The sequence below is a fragment of the Mytilus californianus genome, unplaced genomic scaffold (assembly GCF_021869535.1).
Source record: "Mytilus californianus isolate M0D057914Y unplaced genomic scaffold, xbMytCali1.0.p SCAF_41, whole genome shotgun sequence".
Taxonomy (NCBI): domain Eukaryota; kingdom Metazoa; phylum Mollusca; class Bivalvia; order Mytilida; family Mytilidae; genus Mytilus; species Mytilus californianus.
This window is the reverse complement of record NW_026262692.1, coordinates 300,256-313,754: the sequence shown is the minus strand read 5'-3', so window position 1 is coordinate 313,754 and position 13,499 is coordinate 300,256. Positions and strand designations below refer to the sequence as shown.

Sequence of the window (13,499 nt, the reverse complement as noted above, 5' to 3'; positions counted from 1 at the left end):
AGTATTCATACATTATTGTGTACTATTTTAGAGTTATGTTACTGGGGATTTTTGAATATTCGTGGGATACCAATTGTCATGGATTTTGTAGGTATACTGGTATCACACAAATTTAAATGTTCAACAAAGTACAAATATTATATAGGCTTGTAAAGCAGACTTTAAACAACCATCAAATCAAATATGTACGAAAATGCAATTTTTCTACAATCCACTGAAATTGGTATCTACGAAAACAAATAAATCCACAGTACATGAGTTATCTCCTCATTGACAAAAGAGGATCAGACACGGGAAATTTTAAAAAGCGTTATTTTTGTTTACAGAATTTTTGTAGAACATTTTTATTTCATCATAATGAAAAGAGAAGAAAATATAATATTGATTACTGTAACAATTTTTTATTGAATTTGAGCATTCAAGAAAGATAATATTTCTTGATAGTTTGAACAAATATTTAAATTAATTGAAAGAAATTAGAAGCAGAATGAAGCACAAATAAGATATACATGTACCTTTGTGAGGGAATTTAACATGAGATCTAATGTCTTGTAAATAATATAAGATGCAGCTGAAACATTTACTTTATTTTTAAAAGAGTTATGCCCCTTTACTTTATTTTGCTGCTGTTATTTTTCTTTTTTGAGTGTTCATATTTTATTGAAGAACTTTTTGCCAACAACATTTAGATACTACTTGAACATTGAATTTTCAAGAGATTATATATTTTTCAGGTCCAAGAAATGAACTCCCGCATCACTGGAGCAATGTCAGCGCCACCTGCAGTGGAGGATGGCGTGGAAGTTGCAGACAAGGTAATTTAATACTTTTTTTTATGCAGAGGGGGCATTAAGTGTTACCCTTGTCTGTCCGTAACTCCCAAAATTAGTTTCCGTTTTCTAAATTTAGTTTGTCTCAACCAAAGTTATGAAACTTATACACAATGCTTATTACCACAAAACACAGATCAAGGTCGTATTTGGGTGGCGTCACTTTCACAGTTCTTTTTCCTTTTAGTATAAAAGGAATTTATTTTAAGATAAAAAAAAGTTAAATAAAAACATAGCTTGTATGATGTGAAACTTTACCATGCTTTTCCTTATCATTTTTTCCCGTATTTTCTACCATTTCCTACAAAATGAGTTGCTGCTATATAACTGAAATTTTCATCAGAGTACAGTAATAAATTTCTAGCAATTAGAATGACTGACTTTTATTCCCTATTTGGTTTGTAATGATTTCGCATTTATACTTCAAAAAATTACAGTAATTAGAAAAAAGCCCAATAAATATATGACTTTTGGGTTTAACCATACAATTAATGGACAGATTTATGTTTTAAAAAGAAACAGAGGATAGCATAGGGACAATTTTTAAAACAATTGTAAATTAAAGAAAATCCAACAATACCATGGCAACGAAAAGACCAACAACAGTTTACAAAAAAGTAAATAACTGAAGACTGAGTAACATGAATTTAATGTGGTTATCTTAGGTGCTCCGAAAGGGAAAGCAGATTCTTCTCCAAATGATTACAGAAATTTCACATTTTAGCCAAAGAAACATAATTAGTTATTATATGATTAGTTTTATTTAACATTACAGACAACACTTGTAGATCATCAGGTATATGATAAATTTTGTCATATGTTTTTGTCAATTTATACTTCAACTGTAACCATAACAACAGCTATGCACATTTACTGGAGATCACAGTACTTTTAAAAGTACTTTGATAAGAAAAAAGATTTGGTTCTTAGTTTTCTAACTTAATGCAAATTCAAATTGTTCACTTTCTGGTATAGAACTAATTCATGCCACTATAATATTTTGTCATTGTCTACTATTTTGGGACTCAAGATATAAATATTTATATTTACCAACCATTTTACATTCAAATTAAAAACTCGGCATAACTTTCTTAATTTAGACTGTGCTAATTATTTACAGTACCAAGATTAATGTAAGACATGTTACATTTTATTATATTGTAGTGGCATAAAACAACCTTCAAATTTCAAAAGAATAATTAAAAGAAGATTTGTACTGGCAAGATTTGAAAGATTCAAATATCATATGAGGCCATATTTTGTAAATGGTTATATTTAGTTGAAGTATAGATATTTTATTATCTGTACATTTTAGGTATATCAGAGATATACTGACATTACTGGGGATTTATTTATTTTTTATGGGTTCCTATTTTCATGGAATTGAAAAAAATATTTATTTTCGTTTAAACTTGATTTTGTGGTTTTGAAAAAATATATCTACAAACACGAGCCTTATTCGTATGTTATGTATGTTACTAACTTAAATTGGTGGTTTCATCTTATTTCACAAAATCCATGAAAATTATTACCCCACAAATGAAAATAAATTTACAGTAGTTATACATGTGTGTGTGTGTGTGTGTGTCATAAACACCAACTTCAGTGTTGTTTCTGTCTGTGGATGTTTTATGATTTTGTTTTACACGTTTTCAAATGGGAAGGGAGATAACTGGAGTTTTTCTTCAGTTGTTATGTTTGTCCTATAATTAGACAAACCAAGCTGTGTATTTTGGTTTATTATTTTTCACAGAATGATGCTCTTCACAGACAGGTAGTGAGAGAGTTTATTTGTTTGTTTGTGTGTTTGTTTATTTGTTTGTGTGTTTGTTTACTCGTTTGTTAGTTTGTAAGATTTAAAAAGTTTTGTTAATACAGAGCTTACTTAGTCATAACTCTGCTATAAATAACAAGAAAATAGAGCAATTTATTTGCTATGGCAAAATCGGTAACAATGCTGTATCAGTTTAAGTAAATAACATTTGATACACAACCAGAGACCTTAAGAGCTGAGGACTGATATCAGTGAGACTTTAAAATATGCTCTTTTAGGACTGACCAAAACCAGGATTGTGAATAACATCTGTATTAGTTTAAAGATTTGGTAAGACATTCATCTAAAATTGAGAATGGAAATGGGGAATGTGTCAAAGAGACAACAACTCGACCAAAGAGCAGAACACAGCAGAATTTATATTGAAGTCTTTATAATTTCCTAAAAACTTTGTATGTCAATGGTTATTTCTTTCATTGAACTAGATCCAGATCAATTTTAGTAGACAGGTACATGTGTTTGGTTTTGAGGCCAGCCTTGAGTCCAAACCTCCTTTAACGGAGCTTTGGACATTTGGTATAGGTTATTCACCTTTACAGAGTTATCTCCCTGTATATCAGAAATGTAGAAATCTGTTTTTAGATAAAGTTGCTTTGTTAAGTCATTGTTTGCTTGCTGTCTAAATGATGTCGGGTGGCTAATATACTGCTTGGACAGAAAATTTCGCTGCAGTAAGAAAAATGCTTTCATGTCAACCAATTTTTTAATTGAGCAAAAAAGAATGTCTTTGTTATATACACAAAAGCGTGGTAATATTTCACTGTTTTTGGTAAAATTTAAGATAAGTGCGATTAACCTTATAGAAAGCTGCTTCAAAGGGGAGATAACTCCTATGTATATTTGTAGTAACACATGGAATAAAGTTAATTATTGTCGGTTTTAAAATGCTTCAGCATATGATTTTAATTTTGAATAGGTTGAAATTTATTGAGATACATGTGTCAAAGGAGAATATAATTGGTTTTTAGTGATTAACCTTGATTTGAGGCTTAATCTTACAGTACTCTTGCCTATAATGCTTGCAGTGTATTTTTGGACTTTTATAGGGTATTGGAAGGATACAACTACCATTAATAAATGAATATTATTGCCAGTATAAAACCTCTGGATAGGTTGCATATGATCCTCCACCATGTTACAACTAAAATTAAGGTTACCACTTCTTCAGGCAAAATTGACCTTAAACTATTTCAGTCCGTTTGGTTTTCATGCTACCATACATTTTATACTTTTGGTCTATTACACATTAGTCTCAAGTTACCTGATGAAGGTTTTTACAGAAACATGTCATAAATCTTTATTATGAGAATTTGCAGTGAGAAGTTTTTTTTAGCAAGTATATCCTATAGCTTATAAAAACATTTTTTTGTGGAAAATCTTTATCAATTTTTTTTCAATTTAAATCAATTCAGGTTCAGGTGCTGCAAGTATTCATTAGTCAAAAGGTATGATTGAGGCCCTAGAAGGGTACCTCTAAAAATTATGTTTAATGCAAATATAAAACTTAACCTCCAGTTATAAACATTAACTAATTAAGTTAATCAATAATAGAATATTCCCTAAAAGTTACATCTATCAATCAAATTAATCAATTTATACGTATGCATGTGACTTAAAGTTGATGCCAGTTAGGTTTTCCTTTTATGAGTTCACCTATCATTCCTATCTTCAGCATCAAGGTCATATCAATTTCTACATTTCTACTCAATAGTAAGCTTCCAACAATCAATCAATCAAGCTAACAAAACTGACCAATACCAATCATTTTTTACATAAACTTTTAATTAAATAGACTCAACACAAAACATGCTACCACAAGAATGTATACATTATCCTTAGAAGATAGAGTAGTGTTGCTCAGATCATGTTTCTGGAAATATTATCATCTTACCGGTAACTTAATGCTCATGAAATATTGGCCTTTTACAACTTACTATAAGGGTTTTGCTCATTGTTGAAGGATGAACAGTGACCTTTAGTTGCTGACATCTACATCATTTGGTCTGCCGTGGATAGTTGTCTAAATTGCAGTTATACCATATTTCCTTTTTTTTTTAATAATCATGGAAATTTTAATTTCAATTATTTCATACATATTCTTGTTTTAATTAATAGAAAGGCTTATTACGGACAAGGTCTGGAGGATCAAGGTCAAGGTCACCACGACCAGGAAGTTCTGAAAAGGTAGAAAATGCACACTCATTACACCCTCTATCGTCAGCATATGCTATCGAGGAAATCTCTGAAGGTCATAGTTCAAATTCAGAGTCACCATTGTCAGACGGTAGTAGGAGTAATCATTCTAGGTCAAATCCAAGGTCAGTTACAAGGTCACCACACATAAATACAAGATCATCACACCCTAGAGATCAACCGGGAATTCCACAGCAAGATGGAGGCCATTCAAGGTCAGCATGGAGTACTCCAAGAGGAGAAACACATTTGGCTTCACGGGATAGATCAGCTAAAAGTGATGCATCATCCAAGAGGGGAACATCTCCAAATAATTATCACATATCACCTAACGATTTTGAGACATCCCCTAGAAGTGAAAATTCCCTGAGAAAGGCTGCCTTATCTAAAGCAGAATGGTTTGAAGAACAAGAAACAACACAGAAACCTTACACCTCTCCTGAGAAATCATTTGAAAAATCTTTACCTCCACAAAATACTTACGCCTCCCCAGAGGAATTGTTCGTCAAAACTCTTCCTCAAAATCAGGCAGAGGCTTTAGACAATCTTAATCAGATGATAACACAGGAAAAGTTGTCCTCGTATCAAACAAGGGCATTGGACTCTGTAAGAATGGCATTACAACAGATAAACGAAAATCAGGAAAATCTGTCCAATCAGCAGCTAGAAAGAACACTTACTATGATTTCATTGGCTAGTCAGTTGACAGAGGAGTCCCTTCAACTTGGTCTGTTACCAGATAGTATATTTGACACATTTGCTGCCCTGAATACCCGAGCTATGTCTGACGTGAGCCACGGCGAGGACGAGTACAGTTTGGATGATAATATATCATCATATAATACAGGAGCAGAGTTCCTCCGACCTATAACCAAAATGTCTGTCGGAAATGAGGTTTGTTTAGAAATGATATCATTTCCTGTTGTTCTAATCCTGTTACCAAGAGGTTTACATTGATATCACTACCAGTTTGCATTGACACTTTTGTAACCATGACAACATACTTCACTTCCTGTTTATGTTGACACCTTTTTCTGCAATGATTCACCATAACTGTGACATCACTTACTGTTTGCCATCATCATGTTTCTCACTTGCTAACCATGCTTACAATCCTAAATATCCCAAATTTTAGATTTCATAAATGATATATAATATAACTCTTTTGTCAAATTAAAAAAAAATGCAATTGGTGAAATCCACTTCATTTGGATTCTGTAAAATAGTTGTCTCTTTGGCAATCATATCACATGTTCTTATTTTATATTGTGACTATTTAAAGGTTTTACGTCTCATTGGCAAATGGTTCAGATATCCTGTAATTCAGTCTCCAAGAATGATTTAAATCCTTATACATATAACAATATCTATGTAAACTAACAAGTTCTGAACCTCATTCTATATTTTGACCTGACTCATGTGCACACTAATGATTTTTATTTATGTAAATTGTATTAGATTTTTCCATGTTCATTGTGATTACAATTTAGCTAAATAACCCTATTTTGTCGTGAAATATTTGAATTGAAGTTCATTATTTCTTCATATTTACTGTAAACACTTAAACTGTACTGATTGAAACGTTTAAATCTTATCATCACTTTATAATTTAGTTTTTTAGAAAGTTCAATTTACAAAAGATAAGAAAAAAAAGAAAGAAAAAAAGATAACACAATAAGACTGGGAGCTTTTTCCTTTCCTTTTTACTGTTTTTAATAATAACAAATATCTTGCCTTTTCTCTCTTCAGTAGTCAAAGAGGCAATTAGCCTTAAAAGCTATATATATATATAAATATAGAAGTCTATAAAAAGGACCAACCAGCAAATTTACTATGTACCGGATCGTCTAGAATAGACGATACTGTGCAGATAAGGAAAAAAATTATATAAGTCTAGAGATTTGCACAACGATACTAATATAAGATGGTATTATACGAAGATGTTGTTAATAAATCGTGTTGACAAATATTTCGGCTTAACAAATAGCCTTCTTCGGTGTCAATTATTTTAACAATCATTAAGCCAAAATATTTGTCAACACGATTTATTAACAACATCTTCGTATAATACCATCTTATATTAGTATCGTTGTGCAAATCTCTAGACTTATATAATTTTTTCCTTATCTGCACAGTATCGTCTAGAATTCCGGTACATAGTAAATTTGCTGGTTGGTCCTTTTTATAGACTTCTATATATATATATGACAACAATTATAGAATAAATCATGCATATTATTCTTTACTTTATCAAAACCCAAACCGTTAGTATCATATCATTCTAGTTTCTTCTGTTCATACAAACACTGTATCATTATCTATTTATCTTGTCATATCAAACTGAAAAATGATATTTATTGAAAGTTCCTTGAAAGAAAAAAACTAAGTATTTCTTTTTAAACTATGTAACAATAGAATCACGTTGTTTTCTCAATTTCTGTAGCAAATGACGGTGTTCCTGCAAGAGTTATCTCAACATAGTTTGAAATCTCTACCACCACTAGGTGGCATTCTTACGTCGTCTCAGTCACAACGACCTTTCATCGGAGAAACTACCTGCTCTTCAATTGACAAATACAAACCACCGTCTGCACCACAGCGACTTGTTTCCTTCCTAGAAGACAGAGACACAACCTTTGACACAGAGGCTACCATGGGAACTATGTCTCGGATGAATACATTGACCTCTGTTTTACCAAAGATCAAACCAGAGTCAATGAAGCACACCAAAATTCTAAGGTCAAGAGGCGTTGATGTTCAAACATATGATTATCATGACATGGAGGTACTTGATGACATTTGACCTTTGTCACAGGAATTTGACCTTCAATCTTCACCATGAAAATAATGTTCTTTGAATTAATTAAACTGCACAAGTATTAATTATGATTATTGTGTCTTGCAGTTGCAGATATTTGACCTTCACTGATAGTTTGAACCTAAGCTTACACTGAAATATTATTGAATGTGTTAAGTTAACAATGTTTTGACATTGAGATATTGGATGACCCTTTAACCTTCACAAGATTGACATTGTATTATCACATCACTTTGACCTTTAACCTGTTATTTAGTCACCAAAAGAATGTATTCCAAATATTATCATTTATTGTAAATATTTCTTAACTTTTTACATTTCTAGTTTCTACAGACCATAATATTCAAATAGGCCCGAGATCTAAGGACTTTGATATTCCAAAATGGACTGACCTTACTCAGGGAAAATGAATGGATGTACAAAAACATCTCATAATACTGTAAATTTAGAAATTATTGCAAGATTTTTGTTAATGAGAATAATGCATCTGAGTGAGTATCACATTCTGATATATGATGCATATATCTGTTTGCAGCTTTTCCTGAAATCGCAAAAATTATTTAAAAATTGCAATAATAAATGCACCCAAAAATTTCTGAATTTGCAGTTATAAGTTAACCTTCAAAATTTGACAATCTTAAGGTATTTTGATGTTAAATCATAAGACCTTTTGTCTGATTATAAAAATTTAGTGTTTTCTTAAAATATTAGTAAGGGGCTCTAGTCCTTTGTCCTGATAAAGTAGTTTTAGATCTGACAAGCAAAAAGCAATCAAAATTTTCAGGTGTATTTAACTTATAAAGGATATTTTTTATATTGCAGATGGTAAAACTTTTAATTTATACTTTTAAGCTTTTAGTGAGAAGCAAAAGTAAAAGACTTATACCGATACTACGATTGTTTTTGAAAACTATAAAAATGGTGCCTGATCGACTATTTTTTTTTTATTTATGTAACCTGCTTAATATGTTGATCTTGAAATGGTAACAGTGACATGTCCTGCAGACAGTATTACAATGTGCATCCATCATGTAGCAATTAATGGCATAGTTTTCACAATTTTTAGGTTGTTTGTGATTGTTCAAGAAAAGGGGAATATAACTTGATAATTTTATTGCATGTAATAATAAATATTACACATTAATGTTTGATTTAATGGTGTGTGCATGAACTAATATTTGTTATGAATTTAGAGTAAGACATATAAATTGCCTTGTGTATGAAAATATATCTATTTTTTACAATTTTTAGGTTGTTTGTGAATTTTGTTCGGGAAAAGGGAAATAACTTGATTATGTAATATTTTTTTGGTACTGAAAAATTATTACATTTTTATGTAAAAATTTACCTTGATTTGTATTGTATTGACCTTTTTCTTTTAAAAAATCATTATTGAAACATTTAGACAGGTCAGTATTGTAATTTTGGTAATTTTAGTTTTCATTGAAAGAGTGAGATGTTTATATTTCATTGTCTCAAAAACAATCATATTTATATAAAAATGTTACAATGGTAGATGTTTTGACCTTTTGAAAAATAATCATTTCTGAAGGGTTTGACCCTTCAAATTTTAGACTACTAACTTCTTAATTAAAGCATCCTATGAAATCATTAAGTAAAATTAAACCATGACAACCATAATTACATTTTAGACCCAGACCTCTCCGCCACCACAACAACAACCACAGTCCGTACAAACAAAACCAGAATCCCCAGAGTCTGTCAGAGAATCGTCAGCCATTAGTAGAGCCTCTTTAAGGAGCCAGTATAAGGCTAAATTAGAGGAAACTCGTCATGCTGTTGAGGAAAGGAGGTCCAAATCTCCTGCCATCTCTATACCTTCCCAGAGGTCCCTGGAGGAAGATCAACTGATAGAGGATGAAGATGATGACGTGGCACTTCCTGATGATTTTAAAGGTGAGTTGTCCCCCTTGGAATTGTTTTATCTATATTCATTAGCAGAAAAACAACTTATACCAATTTTAAAGTCTTTGGTTTAACCAGGCTGATGTCTATCCCAAGACCTCCCTCATTTGAGGCAGGCACGTTTCCTCAAGACATCCAGGGCAGTTACAATTTTCATATGAATGATAAATAAAAAAGAGGACTTGAATCACCAAAAATACTGAACATCACAACAGACAACCTCAGACACCACCAACTCCGAAAAATTAAAGTGCTTGTGAGCACTGAAGGGTTAAAAATTGTATGCATTTTGCTGTGGAAACTAAAAATTAAACATTGTATTAAGCATTGGAAGGCATTACTATGAATTGGAGATATTTTTGTTGTTGTTTCATTCAACTCCCAATTATGTATAAGGGAAGATAACTCTAATTTTAAATATACTTAAACTATGATATCATTGATATTTGTAGAAGATACTGAGATTCAAGCATAAAATTAGTACGATTATACATATACCTACAATTTTTGTAGCTTGTTTATCTGAGTATGTATTTCATTCATAAATTTCAATGTAGGTAGGATATATAGAATGTTGTGCTCGATGCACTATGTTTTATGTATGTAAAAAGATGTTGTTTTGATTCTGTTTGAAATTTACATATATACAATTATAAACCTTTTTTTAAACACAAGTCAGAAAAAAAAATTGGAGAGTTCCCCCTCCCACCTTCCAAATATCAAGAACTGGTAGTAACATGTTACCAAATCAGGTCAACTATACTGACATTTATAATGTAGTTCAAAAGTCATTTTACAGTATCATGTTAAGGCCAACTAAAATTAATTAGTAGATTTTCATCCAGATTTTTGAAAAAAATGGGACGGGTAGGAGGATTTTATTTTTTAATTATTAATTCCTCCGAAACCCTTTTGTAATGCGTTCTTCTTATCCAAGGGGTAAATCTAAGGAATTGCTATAATACATTGTGTTCATTGGCAGACTTTTTGTACCTATTCGATCTTAGATCGAACAAGTTCGTGCTTGCGTGGATTTTTTATTCCAGTCATGTTTTTTGTACCAATGTGTTCAACAATATTGTTCACAGCCAAATTTCCTGACACAAAGTCATTGTATAAATAGAGAATTCCACGGTTTTCTAATCACTGAAATTTGTGACATGCCGCGATTTGCGATCTTTAACACTGCCTATTACTCGTAACCCGAATTTTTCATGCCTTTCCCATAATCAATCTCTATTTCCGGAAGATAAAGTCTTCATCATAGAGTAGCAGAATATGTTGACTTAATTATTTTAGTTGAATTACAGGGAGAAATACAAAAACTGAAATTTGCAACAGGAAGTTTTGAATGAAACGAATTTAATGGCGGCTACCAGTAACGGAATTGAGCAAAATCCGAAAATTGTAAATTTTTTAAAATAAAACAAATCGGGGCGGGATGATTTCAGAGGGGTGGGCGGGGATGAAAATCTATCAATTAGTTTTAATTGGCCTAATGCTGATCATGAATCTATCTGCTTGTGAACACTAAAGAATTTATCAAACTTAAATTTGAATACATCATATTGACCTAAATTTTCTGTCAAATTGGACTTTTACCTATTATGGTCCAATATCTAAAATTGAACACATATAGTAAGATTCAGCAGATCATAAAACCCTAAGAATTTAATTTTTGACAAAGTTTAATTTTGGACCCTTTGGACCTTAATATGGATCAATTCAAAAACAGGGCCCAAAATTCAAATTCTGAATACCCAATAAGATTCAGCATATTAAAGAACCCCAAGACTTTGAATTAAACCCCATTGAAATTGCTAAAAAAAAGTATTACAAAAGTATTGTTTTGGCCCCTTTCAACTAAACCGTACAGACACCAGAAAGAGTTTTTTGGCCCCTAATTATTAAATGGTTTTGGCCATGACCACAAATCAATCCCAACTTTCGTTTCGAAGTATGGAATCTTGTGGTATACACAAATTATTGTCCTAAAACATGAAAAATGCTTGTTTTTTGTCTGTAAACATTTTTTTACAATTATCCCCAAAACAAATCCCAACCTTCCTATTGTGGTATGGAACCTTGTGCTAAAATTTAATAGAGATCCATTTACTTATACTAAAGTTATTGCCTGTGGACCAGAAAAATTATTGTTTTTGTTGGCCCCTTATTACAAAACAGCTACGACAATACTCCCAAAATTCCTATTGTGGTATGGAACCTTGTGCTAAAATTTCATAGAGATCCACACACTTATTCTAAAATGTCTTTGGATGATGACATCAACATAACATAAGATGAATGCAAAAAAAATTGTGGTTGTAAAAAAAGGCTCGTAGAATGTGTAAAATTGGGTATTTTATAATGTAACACTTTTCAGTTTTTCTGAAGTACTTTCCATAAATGCAGAATAAAACTTTTTGGAAACCTATTAAAATTTTAAAGGATTCCTCAAATTAGTAGCTTGCAGTGAGTCATGTGTGTTGGTAACTGAAGAGGTAATTAGTGCTTGGGTCTTGGGACCTCTAAGTTTTGTATAAATTCAAAGTTTTTGTCACTTTAAAACCAGCTGTTTCCATGGAAATCACTTTCATTTTTCTCATTAAACAGTTTTATACAATATACATTTGGTACAAAGAGATACATATTTCCCCTACCGGTTTAAAATTCATTGTACTGGAACAAAATGCTAACTTGATCTATAACTTGTCATGGGGTAAACTATATAACAAATATCAAGTCAATGTCTGACGAAAAAAATGTGGAAAATTGATTATTTGAGTTTGAGTGAATTTTCTAAGTCCAAGGACCATAACTCTGCACAAAATCATCAGACCAGAACAATATTCGAACTTGATCTGTAACTTGTCATGATAAAATTCACCAATCATCAAATCAATATCTTCAAGCATGACCAAAAAAAGTGCAGAAAACTGATTATTTCAGTGAATTTTCTAAGTTCAAGGACCATTACTCTGCACGAAATTTGTGGAAAATTGATTATTTGAGTGAATTTTCTAAGTCCAAGGACCATAACTCTGCACAAAATCATCAGACCAGACCAATATTCGAACTTGATCTGTAACTTGTCATGATAAAAATATTCACCAATCATCAAATCAATATCTTCAAGCATGACCAAAAAAAGTGCAGAAAACTGATTATTTCAGTGAATTTTCTAAGTTCAAGGACCATTACTCTGCACAAAATCATCAGACTGGAACAAAATTTGAACATGATCTGTAACTTGTCATGAATAAAACTGCTTCGCTGAGCGCAGCTGGATACGCACGCAGAGGTCCAACCCTGAACAGTTGGGGCAAAAAAGGACACAATATTCAAGCTTGATACAGGTCTGAATTTGGATTGTAATTAAATATTTGATATATTATAGGTTTCTGAATAAATGTAGTCAAAGAACTTGAAATTGGTTATATGAAAGATTTCTTGCTGTTGTGCAATGCGCAATACTTAGTAAATCTGTTGTCAGACTATAAACAAATAAAATCTTATAACTCGGAAATGTAAAATCGAAAATTTATAGTAATCAAAAGGGAGCTTACAAAAATAGATATAAACAATTTACCAAAGTTTCATAAAAATGCTGAAAGCATTTTTGAGTTATTGACGAAAACTGGAAAATCCCCTTTTTGTAATGAATAAAACCCCATAAATCGGAAACTTAATAGTCTGAAATTTATAAAAATCAAAAGGGAGCTCATGTCAATAGAAATAAACAATTCACCAAAGTTTTTTGCAAATTGGTGAAATTGTTTTTAAGTTATTGTCTGAAAACTGGAAAATCCCCCCTTTTTTAATGAATAAAACCCCAAAACTCGGAAACGGTAAATCCAAAATTTATAAAAAAAACAAAAGGGAGCTTACGTCAATAGAT

At 31.5% G+C, this 13,499-nt stretch overlaps 1 protein-coding gene across 12 annotated transcripts in view; it reads left to right on the top strand.

Annotated features, from left to right (window-relative positions):
* LOC127699797 (myosin heavy chain, striated muscle-like) overlaps positions 1-13,499 on the top strand; it is a 156,539-nt gene that overhangs the window by 117,390 nt on the left and 25,650 nt on the right. For 7 of the 12 annotated variants that reach the window (XM_052203151.1, XM_052203145.1, XM_052203150.1 and 4 more), the window contains 4 exons: positions 735-815; positions 1,606-1,626; positions 3,090-3,113; positions 9,328-9,592. In XM_052203151.1, coding sequence (XP_052059111.1) covers positions 735-815; positions 1,606-1,626; positions 3,090-3,113; positions 9,328-9,592 — 391 coding nt within the window. Of the gene's footprint in view, positions 1-734; positions 816-1,605; positions 1,627-2,583; positions 2,605-3,089; positions 3,114-9,327; positions 9,593-13,499 lie in introns of all 12 variants that reach the window. The other 5 variants (XM_052203142.1, XM_052203143.1, XM_052203146.1 and 2 more) reach the window with 5 other exon arrangements.